This window comes from Colias eurytheme, chromosome 17 (genome assembly GCF_061535395.1).
Source record: "Colias eurytheme isolate Ceu_HAF_F1 chromosome 17, ilColEury1 Martin Lab GWU primary, whole genome shotgun sequence".
Taxonomy (NCBI): Eukaryota; Metazoa; Arthropoda; class Insecta; order Lepidoptera; family Pieridae; genus Colias; species Colias eurytheme.
Window position 1 is genome coordinate 4,260,513 of NC_142996.1, and position 11,731 is coordinate 4,272,243.

Sequence of the window (11,731 nt, forward strand, 5' to 3'; positions counted from 1 at the left end):
TTACGGAACCAGATCGTGTAGAATATACTTAATACAGAGTGTGCAATGCCCATTGTATTATTCAAACATTCTTACGCTAATGGGAATCCGCTTCCAATTGGAATGCCAAAGGTTTGGAGTAAATCTCTTTTCCGTATTTCGCGTCTAACTAGAAATTCTTAATTTTACTACAACGAGATTTTTATTGTGGGGATAAAAACTTTTCGGTGTAAAAAGAACACTACAAAGAATTTTTAATGGTTGGTATAAACCGTTACGGTTATAGTTAATCGTAACAATAAGTAGTTAACTGATTTGTTCAGAGTAAAGGTAGGAAGCATAATATTATAGTGTAATTAAATAGTCTTGACTATTATTTTAACATTTGAACACAAAGAAATATAATAAAAGTACTGTTTTAATTGTTAAGATAAAAACTGTTTTATTAAATCTTTACATTCGCATTAAACGGATCTGCAATGAGTAAAAGTAGGAAGCAAAATACTGCACTTATAAATAGTCTTATAAAATTTTAATGGTCTCGATAATTTCAATATAGAGCCAAAGTTAACGGTTAACAAGGAATAACAGGTGACTGCGAGGGTGTAAGGGTCACTTAATTCATTTAAAAGATCGGTAAGTCACCGTCACGCTGGTAACCCCGCCATTTGGCAGTCGTGGGAAAACATAACGCTTCCACGGCAACTTTGAGCGGGAAACCCCGATTGACGTTGATATCTTTAACTGAATATAAAGCTATGGAAGCTTGCGAAGCTTTTAGTGTGTATGTACTGTTTGTAAAAATACAGGTAGGATTTATTTAGTTCTGTTGGGAGAAAGTGTTTATTACTGTATTAATTTATTCGATATTTCGTTTTGAGTAATTTTATTTGAAACATAGTTGAATAGTATATAGAAGATAATTTAATAATATCGGTTCTAAACTGTAACAACATAAAAATTGACGAAGAGAAAACATTATTTCACATATTTTACAGTGTTTGAATTTGTAAAAATAAATAAGCTTTAAAAGCTCTTCAATTAGTAATTAGTATTCATTTCTCGCGTAGATCCTCCAAAAAAAAAACGACAAGGTACGATTTTTTCCTATTGTTAGACCAAATAATAAAAAAAAACCCTAAACATATTAAGCAACAGTAAATCGCTAACTAATGATAAAATCATGCATCACGGGCGTGTCACGCATAGGTGGTTTCCTATATTCGCATTTGTTGGGTCAAGTGAGCATATTAACCCTCAGGTGGGGTGGGGGTGGACCCCATGATAATGTATAACAAACACTTCAGTGCTGTGTTGACATCAAATAGTTACCAGTTGCCTCCTGAACTTAGTGCATCCTAGTGAATCCGTGAATAGATTTTGCTACACATTTTTCGGTGAGCTTTTAGCTCTTTTTCTTTTTTTTAGTCTCGTGCTATCGTAAATATTACATCGAACAATATAAATGATTTTTTTAATTCTAAATTCCCTTTATTTATATTTTTCCGTTTTTAAATGAAATGAAACATTATTCTCAAATGTTTTATTTCATTTAAAAGCGGTTTTTATTTTTTTTCTATTCAGTCAAAGCGGACGTAACGTAAGAAAATGAGTAATAGCCGAAGCCTTACAATTTCTAACGCTGAATATCATTTTTCTCACAACAACATGACATCACTATCCTTGTCTAGACAATGCTGGAGGCGTGGTTTCGCTCGTGATTTCATTCGCATTATTCAAACGACCCGTACTTCCGACGTTATGTCGTGATCCTTTAATCGTTTCTTATAGATAACTATTTGAATTGACATTGAAAACGCATTTTTCAACTCCCGGTCTACATGTTTGTCATCACAAAATTTCACGACTTGAACATAGTTTTAGGGATACGTAGTAAGTATATTTATATGATAATTTACAGTTTCAGGCCGTGAAGGATCCAGTGTGAACTCGTCGAGTGGCTCGCAGGCTCTTACGGAAGACGAAGAACGTGAAGATACGGAACCCCGCTGCTCCTTCTGTGACGCACCCTTTCCTAATATTGACGCGTAAGTACATACAATAATAATCATAACAATCTTTATCAATATATAATTGTAATGCAACTGAAATAATTAACAGAATCATCATTAAATTATTCCAAATTTCGATTAACATTAATCTGCAAAAATATAAAATTAAAAAGAAATCGCTTTAGCTAAATTAAAGATGCTTTTAAGAACTGTTAATTCACGATTACCAGTTATACAAGTAGAGAGAAACGTTTTCATAATTAAAGTCACGTTACCGAAAGGCGAATTAATTCCCTTTGTTAATTACGCATGTTAATCTCGTTAAATAACCTCAAAATGTAAAAGACAGCTTTTTTGATGATCGAGATTCCTTTTATTTAATGATGATTACTGCACAAGAATCTATATTAAACTCATTTCGAACGTAAGTAGAAAGGAGTTCGCGAATTGCAATATAAATTACTTAAGGATAATAAGGGGCAGCTTTAAAAGTCAATTATTACGTCGTGTAAAAGTCACCTCATTACTTCTTCGCAGTGAACTATTTGGTTCAGAGTATAGTCCGCTAACTGTAGAGATGTGCTCGTTCGATAAGACACGCGTCGATGATTTGTTGCTGGTCTAGTCGGTGGCACGCGACGTCGCAACATCTCTTAAATTCCTCACGCTTTCGACATCGCTTCTTACGGTGTGTAATTACAAACTGAACCTATTGAAATAGAATTGCTCGCGAATTAGAGGCCCAGTTTAGTGGCTGACAATCGTTGTTAGACTACGCTACGTTGATGCCTGTCGCACTAATAAATTATAACGGTTTTTATTAGACTGGGAGTACCTACTACCTAGTAAAATATGTTATGTAAATACCGCAATGATTATGTTAAATTAGTTTCAAATTTAGGTTTTGGTTGATATTTTTTGTGAATAAAAATAGGTAAAGCACAGCACGAAAGCAATAAAGCAATAATCATAGATTCATTTAGCGACAAGCGGCGAAGCCTCACGTGTCATCATATTCAATTGAGGCTTCGTTAATAATGCAAGGATTCGAGATTATCGACATGCACAGGTTTAACGTATCACCCTTATCGGCACATCACTAGTGAATGAATAGTTTAAATTGTTTCTAGGACATGTGACATCGCTATTAATGTTGATAGTGAGTTAATTGTTCAATATACAAAATCGAGTTCATTATAGGTAAATTCGTTCGTTCCCTGTAATTTCTATTATGTTATCCTTTTTTAATTTATAAGGAATATTAAAATTCTCATAATATCGAACGTATTAGTTTATAAAATCTCTCATCTTGCGAAGTCTACTAAAAAACAACAATGAAGATACCTCCAATAAATTGATCGTAAAATGACGATTTATTTATTGTAAGTGACTCAGTATGCATTCCACTTTTACTTTTGATGGAAGCAGGACAATTGAATAATCTGTCATACGATAAGCAATCTGATATGACAGAAGCAGTTTCGAATAAAAAATAGGCAAACGTAATCAATCTTTATGCAACTATTTAGTAATTTATTAGCAACTATTTGAAATAAATTATGAACTGATTTTTAATGAAAAAATAACCGCCGTGTTTATTTCGCATTCCGCATGATTTTTTATTGATCTTTACAATCCATAATGAGCCAAATACATGTAGAAAATTATGTCAAACATTCAGAATCCCCAACGTTTTATACGAAAATAAGCTTAAAAATTTAGTTCAGATTTTTTAGTTTTCTTTTTTTATTATTTTTAATTCAAACTAATTTAATTTAATCTTATTACGAGTAACGCATATTAATTTTAGTTTTATGTTATTACAAAGCAAATTAAAGGCTGGCATTTAAAACACATTCTGAACATCGACGGCTATCGTTAGAATCAGGATTGCCATAGCCGATACGTACTAAGATTAAATTTACATACAATGTAGCTCGAAGACTGTTATGATTGATGTATCGAGCACGGATGATCAAAAGATTTCGATCCAAGATGCTTCTTCAATTAATGGTTTTTAAATAAACGAATTACAAATGCGTTGCTTTATCACTGATTAGATATCTCGAGGGAGAGAACTGTAGATATTTATTCTAGTATTTTATACAGGAACGCTCTTCTGCTAGTATAGCATTATATTATCTGTGACTCTACCATAGTTCTAAATTACTTTTTTTATTTCGGTACGTTCCGTTTTAGCCAATGTATATTGTATGTGTTACCGTTGATAGAAAATTGATTATTAGAATAGAAGAATATAATAGAATTAGAATTTATTCGCAGTAAAAATCAAACACATTAAAAAAATACAAGAAAAATAACAGTTTACTACGAAAAGGTGTTTCACGCAGAGAACTAAAATTATTCGATTATGTCATAAAAAATAGATATATTGACAATTATGTACCATAAACAAATAAAAGCGCTCAATCTCAATAGAAAAGTAATATAATAAATCATCAGTTAATGAATACCAGTATCAGATTATTGGCTATTTCCAATAGAAGTTATCGGTACAACAAATAGAAATTGTGAGTCGGCAGGTGGCTTCATCAGCATTCTACAATAGATTGTTATTAAAATGTAAGCACTTATGTCGGTAGTGCATCATTAGTGCATTTGGCGACTAAAATGCCACTACGCATTGTGTTTTTAATATTTTAAAATGTTGCCAAAAAATGAATTTTACACATATTTTAAATCAATGAGTGTTAACCTTTCGTACCTTCGCTTATTTCATGTCTTTAACATATTCGATTTCAATATATGAGTATGAGTAAATTCAATACGTTAAATCACTATTATTTAAATTTGTACAAAAGATTTAATAGTGATCTAGACTATTTAAAGCCAATACAATACAATTTCGATTTCATAACCATTACCTAAAAAAGTTGCATACAAATGCAGGTGACAGGCTACGTACTGTAGCTGTACTTCAATACAGATCAAAACAAAGTTGATATTTTTCATATCAGAGCGTTAAAAATTAACACATTTTCACATTAGAAACAGCAGCATTTTATCACCTCATCTGTTCCCAGTGGCGTATGTGGGTGGAGTTAAATGATCCGGCCGGAATGAAAGTTGTTCATTGGATGTTATCAATCCGCGAACATGTTGATCGTTTTCTATGATCAAGATCTTATAATTGTCTGTTGGTACGTCCTGTAATTTGCATGGAACACGACAACTCTGGCGAGATACGTGCGATAGGGATTGGAAATTATTTTATTCAATGTTGAACAGGAGTGGTCTGGTCGGACATAATTGTTTAGGGATATCCCAAGTGGTTAATTGATTTTTGGTAATTTCACTAGTAATGTAAAATAAAATACAACAAATAAGCAACGAGAAATAAACACAGTATTAGTCAATTTGGATGTAGTTCACATCTTTGCTTTTTATTTAACACGTGCAATTTATACTTTAGCAAAAGCTCGCAAGAAAAATCCAATTTGCTTTTAGCAAACGTCGTTATACTGAAATAATAAATAGACTGACATGAAATTCAATTTATTGAAAAAGAGGACAATACACGCCAATTAACTTTACATAACACATCAATATAATTCAATCTGATATAATTCTTTATTCTGAAAGACTTTCTTGTAAGTCTTTCTAAAATGTGGCCTACTTTCGTCCGTATCAATCTGCTTGTAATTTTACGTAATACGCTATTAAGAGGTACACAATCGGCATCTGTTCAAGACGTTTACTCGAACGTTATTTGCTTGTAATAAAAATATCCATGTCCGAGATCTGCAGGCCGATATGGAAGTCACAGTTGTAGCTCGCGGCATACAACTACGAACAGTTGTATAATCTATACGCTATGTAGATCTAAAACACGTTCAAACTATTTTATTCACCTTACATTTTTTTCATTGATTGTTACGTTAATGTAACTTGATAAGATTTAGATTTTCTTAGGGCCGATTTTTCAATGCTTGGATAAAACTTATCCGTCCAATAAAGTATTACACGATAATATTAAAATGTCACGTAAACTGTCAAATACGGGCAATCAGAATACGTTTTTAAAATGGTAGTTTTATACATTATTCGACGAATAAGTTTTATCCAAGCATTGAAAAATCGGCCCTTAATGTAATAAACTCCATCAAATGAACTATTTATCTTAAATTACCCGTCAATATAAAGTATGTGTTAGATTAATGAATAATTCAAAGCTTATGAAACGAGTCTTACTCTATATTACTTATGCGCGAGACATCTGCGCTAAATATGGTCTAGCTTAGATTGATTTAAATTAAATAACCACTTTCCCGTTCACTATTTTGATTACTAAGTGCAACTCGAAATAGACGAGCGGACGGTACCATTACTGACGTTAGATTTTATTCCTCAGATTAATTAAAAGATATGGCAGCGGCTAGTTGTCGAGAGTGAAAACGCTCCATCTTATCAAATGACAACACGAAACTTTCGAACAACGTAACATAGTCGGTTATATACCTCGCGAGATTGATCCATTACTTGTTGATAAAGCGTCAATGTATTATAAACAAATTATAGTCTCCATTATGGCGAGACAGGTGTAACATAAAGAGCCCGAGGCAAGGGTTGCGTGCAATGGACCAGTTTCTATCAAGGAGAGTCACTGATACCGTTTTCGAAAATCACATATGGCTCGCGTCAAATGTCGGAAGACGTCATAGATTATAATAATTAACTTATACGACATAGCAGTTATTAATAAATGTTTTAAGCTATTTTGATTATAAAATAAATGATGCAGTTACGTACTTATCTGTCACATAATCAAATGTATACTGGTTTTTTTCGTACACTACACTGATTTAGGTTTACCTAGGAATTCTAACGATATCTAATATCTATGTAGGTACTAGGTAGCACCCAGAGGTCAGTACGTGAGGTGCAGAATGTGAAATATATTTTGATACAATATGTATGTGCATTTATGACGATAGTTGAAAGTGAGTAGTTGAATTTATTGCAAAAATAATTCGTACATTCGTCGTGTAGAGTTGAAACACGCTTGAATTATGTATGGGGCGACGGGCTATAAGTTATCTTTGCGTAGGTGGTTCATGCGCAATAATGTTATTTTGTTTTCCTACCTTGATATCCTAAATTCAGTCGTAATAACATTACATTGCGCTTTGAATATTTTTGTATGAAATACATGCATCGTATAAACCAGTACTGTCTTGGTTAAACAAACTTTGCACTATTAGCGAAAATTATTTATTTAGTGATTAGTAGGAATCATGATAAAACGAAAATTGGTAGAAAATAATATATATGAAACAAATAAAATGTTGAACGCTTGCTTGAAAGATACACATTTGCAATAATGTCTGTGAAATAATTTTGAAGGATTTATTCACAGCTCTCGACTATCTACTAAAAAAAATATTATGGATTAAAATGTATAAAATAATAAATAATAATTCATCAGACTGAAGACAATCGAAATTTCATATAGCACCACTAATGTCTACATCCTCTTCCAGACTCGACCGCCACCTCATCCAAGCGCACGCGCAACCCGCCGCAGCCTACCACTGCGAACTCTGCAACCGAGCCTATAGCTCCAGAGCCCTCCTCTTGCGACACCGGGCCCTCACCCACACGGACATTAGGAAATACCCCTGCGAGAACTGCCCTAAGGTAAGTCTAAAGAGGTTCATTAGCATCCAGCCCAATCTCATTTGAATTTCGCGATTAGATCGCGATTAGGATAATGAAATTAAGATTGAACGGTTAGTTCTATGTAGGCGTTTGTCATTTGAAATAAATATAGTATTGTAACAGTTTTTGGTTGAATTTGTGGCTTAGGTGGGTGGATTAAGAAGTGATTCAAATATTTCTAACTGGCCAATAATAGTAATCAAATCAATAGAGATCACTATAAAACTGGCAAATTTAAATGAGTTTTTAAACAAGCAAAACAGATACGTTTAATGCAATGATACTTTTAATATTGCCCTATAAATAAATAATTTAATCAAACATCTATTACTTTAGTCCAGACCGTAGTTCTGATGATATATAATTATTTTACTGGTCAATTCCTTTAGATTGCCTGCAATAACTAGGCAATTTTAACTATCGATTCAATGATGGTTCTTCATTCGTATTATGTCTAATTAACTGACTCTTGATACTTACTTATTTACTACATCATGCCAATAACATTCAATCCAATTATAAATAAGAACAAGACTCTCTGAATAAAATAAAATTACTCATTTACTGCATTAGGCCAATAACGTTCAAACCAACCACCAATAAGAACAAAATGCTCCAAATCAGAAAAGATTTCCGACTTGATTTCCGAAAGTTTCAATCTCTGTAACTTACCGAACCTTTAAACTTGCTCATTTCATCAGACATATAACGCTGTCTGTAAGAATCCGACATAGCCCACGGCTTCTTCCCCAGGGGCCGTAGGTATCTATGTAAGATTTCCCTACTTAAAAAAAAAAGACGGGTTGCACTCCGGGAGTGCCGGCAGAAGTGAAAACTTGATTATTAACGTTGAGCATGTTTGATATCTTGGAATGGTATCCGTCTTACGCTTTTTCGATCAGGTCACGTTTCCTGACGCGAGTTTAAGATTTTATACCCATTACAGAAAAAGTGCTCAACGCCGCTAAAGAAGTTTTCACTTCAAAAATAAACGCCAATAACGCTGAATCCGTAAAAACAATATCAGAAAAAGGTATATCACGCTCCGAAACCTGACACTTTCAGGTATTTACCGATCCTTCCAACCTCCAGCGCCACATCCGCGCGCAGCACGTGGGCGCGCGCAGCCACGCCTGCCCCGAGTGCGGCAAGACCTTCGCCACCTCCTCCGGCCTCAAGCAGCACACGCACATACACTCCAGCGTCAAGCCGTTCCAGTGCAAGGTCTGCTTTAAGGTGAGACAACTCAATTTATAAAGGTTTATTCAGCCTTCAAAATAAAAGAAATGTCATTATCAATTATTTGTTTCATTTTTTATAAATAGTTTTTCAGGCATCATTTGGAACATTTTCTTAACTTCATTAAAATGTGCTCTTTCGCCATAATAAGTTATTTTTATTGTTTTATCAGTCATGTTCAGATTAATTATTACGGGTAGATACATTTTAAAACATTATAGCCAGAAATTTAGGATTATCATCAAAATTTATTTTATTTGAACTAACCAAAGATATTGTATGAGTTCATAAACATATCTATTTTCTTTTCAGGCATACACGCAATTCTCAAACTTGTGCCGACACAAACGGATGCATGTTGCGTGCAGAGCCCTAGTGGAATGCGGAAAATGTGGACAATCATTCACATCCTATGCTTCTCTGACCAAGCATAAGAGATTCTGTGACACCGCCACTTCTAACGTTAATCTACGAGGACAATTGCCGCAAGGACTTCCCCAAATATCGCCAATACCTAACGTCATGAATACTTCAAATAATAACAATCCGTTCCCAATGTACAGGCCGACGTTGCCTTTACCATACAATACTTACAATACTTTTGCTCATTACCCGGCGTTGTTCTCTGCTGCAGCTGCAGCTTGTCCTCCAGAATTCCTTAGTCCACTTCTTTTTAATGTACAAGGAGCAAGATTGGCCATGGAACAAGATATGGCATACAATGCAAACTTGGTAGCAAAGCAACAGCAAGAAGGACGCATGTCTGTGAAAAGTGTTGATAGCTCAGCTTCTATTGAAGACGTGAAGAAAAAAGATGACATTGATGTCAGTAAAAAAGACGACGAACGGTCAACGCCAAAACCACAGAATATGTTTAGACAACAATCATCTCCATCTGCTGACGAAATGAACGCTAAGCAACACTCCTCACTTATGTCACTGTCTCAATCGCTAGCTCCGTTCAATTTCCTACGAGACGAAGTGAAACATTCACCTTACAATTTATCTTTGAAACTAAACAATAATGACATAACTGAAGCTAAACCATCTTCGCCATCACCGAAAGATTTAACAAAAAATATGAAGGAAATAGAAAATAATTCCAAATATTCTGACGATGAAGAAATTGAAACCAAAAAGGAACAGAACGACCAACCATTGGATTTATCCATTACCAAGAAACAGAATGATAAAGAATCTGAAGCGGAAAACGATGATCGTTCCTTTCGCAATTCATCCGTTAAATCTTACTCGCCACCTGAAAGTCCCGTAATGAGGGAAAGTAAGACTCCAGAAAATGAAACGACAGATGTTGACGTAGAAGCAGTGGAATTGAAACGAGAGGATTCACCACAAATTGTATCTCCTCCCTTAGCTTTTCCGATGCCCGTACACCCGCAACACAACACGAGCCTCATCGATGCGATGTATCGACCGCGCTTCCCGCCATTTCAGCCATCTGATTCTATTCTGAACTCACACTCTCCCTACGTTCCGAGTCCGTTTAATTTTTTATCCCCTCTTCTCGGTACTGACGGGCCAGAAAGGCAGCCCAGTGCTTACGCGAAGTTTCGAGAACTGAGCGCGGGTTCGGGAAAGCTGCGAGACCGTTACGCGTGCAAATTTTGCGGGAAAGTGTTTCCTCGGAGTGCGAATCTTACACGTCATCTTCGCACGCACACCGGCGAGCAGCCTTACAAGTGCAAATACTGCGAACGCTCCTTCTCTATATCGTCGAACTTGCAGCGCCACGTGCGCAACATTCACAACAAGGAGCGGCCGTTCCGGTGTCCTCTGTGTGATCGGTGCTTCGGGCAGCAAACAAACTTGGACCGGCATTTGAAGAAGCACGAAGCTGAAGGGGGGGATTCTCCTAGTTCCGCGGACACGGAGCAAGATGCGTGCTTCGATGATATTAGGTCGTTTATGGGGAAGGTGACCTGTTCCCCCGGGGGCCGGTCCCCCGCGGGTTCGTCCCCGCACCCCCCGCACCCCTCCCACCCCCCGCACCCCGCACACGCCCCGCGGCCCCCGCTCGCTATCTCCACCTAGCCAACGATGTACCCGATGCTGATGTGGCATCAACGCTTCGAATAACGTGTAACATCGTAATGTTTCTAATGAACTCTATAAGTAATAATACTGTGTACTTAATAATTGTCAAAATTTTAATAAATTTTTATGAATGCGTCATTCATGGAACGCTTTCTGTTGGAAAACGTAATAATGTTGACTCTCTAGTATTCAATGATAGCAATAGCTTGGTAGTCGTAATATTTTAATATTTAAGTGATAGTGCTAAAAAAAATATTTGTAAATATACAGTTAAGTTATTCTTAATAGTAATTATATTTAGATTATAAATTCGTATTAAAAATGCGAGTAATGAAAATTTTTGTTCCTAGATTTAGTTGTGATTGCAGTTTTTTGTAAATAACTATTTAGGTATAGGTTAGATTTAATAAAACGATTAGATTTTTGTAAATAAATTATAAAAATAAACCCCACGATGAAATATATTGGGCTGACGATATGAGTTAGATATTGTTTGGATAATGACCATTCTAAATATTTATGCAAATTAAAATTTAGTACTGTTAGAAATATAATATGTATAATGTAACTAAGTACACCAAAATTTTAATACTATTGTAAGAAATCTAAACATTGTCGTGGGATATACTTTTATTATGATTGGCTTAAATCGAAATTCATGATTTTCAATCGTTTTAGTCAAAAATTCTACCAAAGCATTGATTCAAAAATGAGTATCAAAATTGTAATATAATTTCATTGGAGTATAAATTCGTTGCTATATAAAT

The 11,731-nt window shown here is 35.0% G+C and overlaps 1 protein-coding gene across 1 annotated transcript; it reads left to right on the forward strand.

Annotated features, from left to right (window-relative positions):
• Positions 1–1,915: 1,915 nt before the first annotated feature.
• On the forward strand, positions 1,916–10,961 carry LOC149901166 (uncharacterized). The gene is made up of 4 exons (XM_090111999.1): positions 1,916–2,027; positions 7,493–7,649; positions 8,736–8,906; positions 9,222–10,961. The coding sequence occupies exon 4, from the start codon at positions 9,261–9,263 to the stop codon at positions 10,959–10,961; it is 1,701 nt and encodes a 566-aa protein (XP_089968125.1). The 5' UTR covers positions 1,916–2,027; positions 7,493–7,649; positions 8,736–8,906; positions 9,222–9,260.
• Positions 10,962–11,731: the final 770 nt, after the last annotated feature.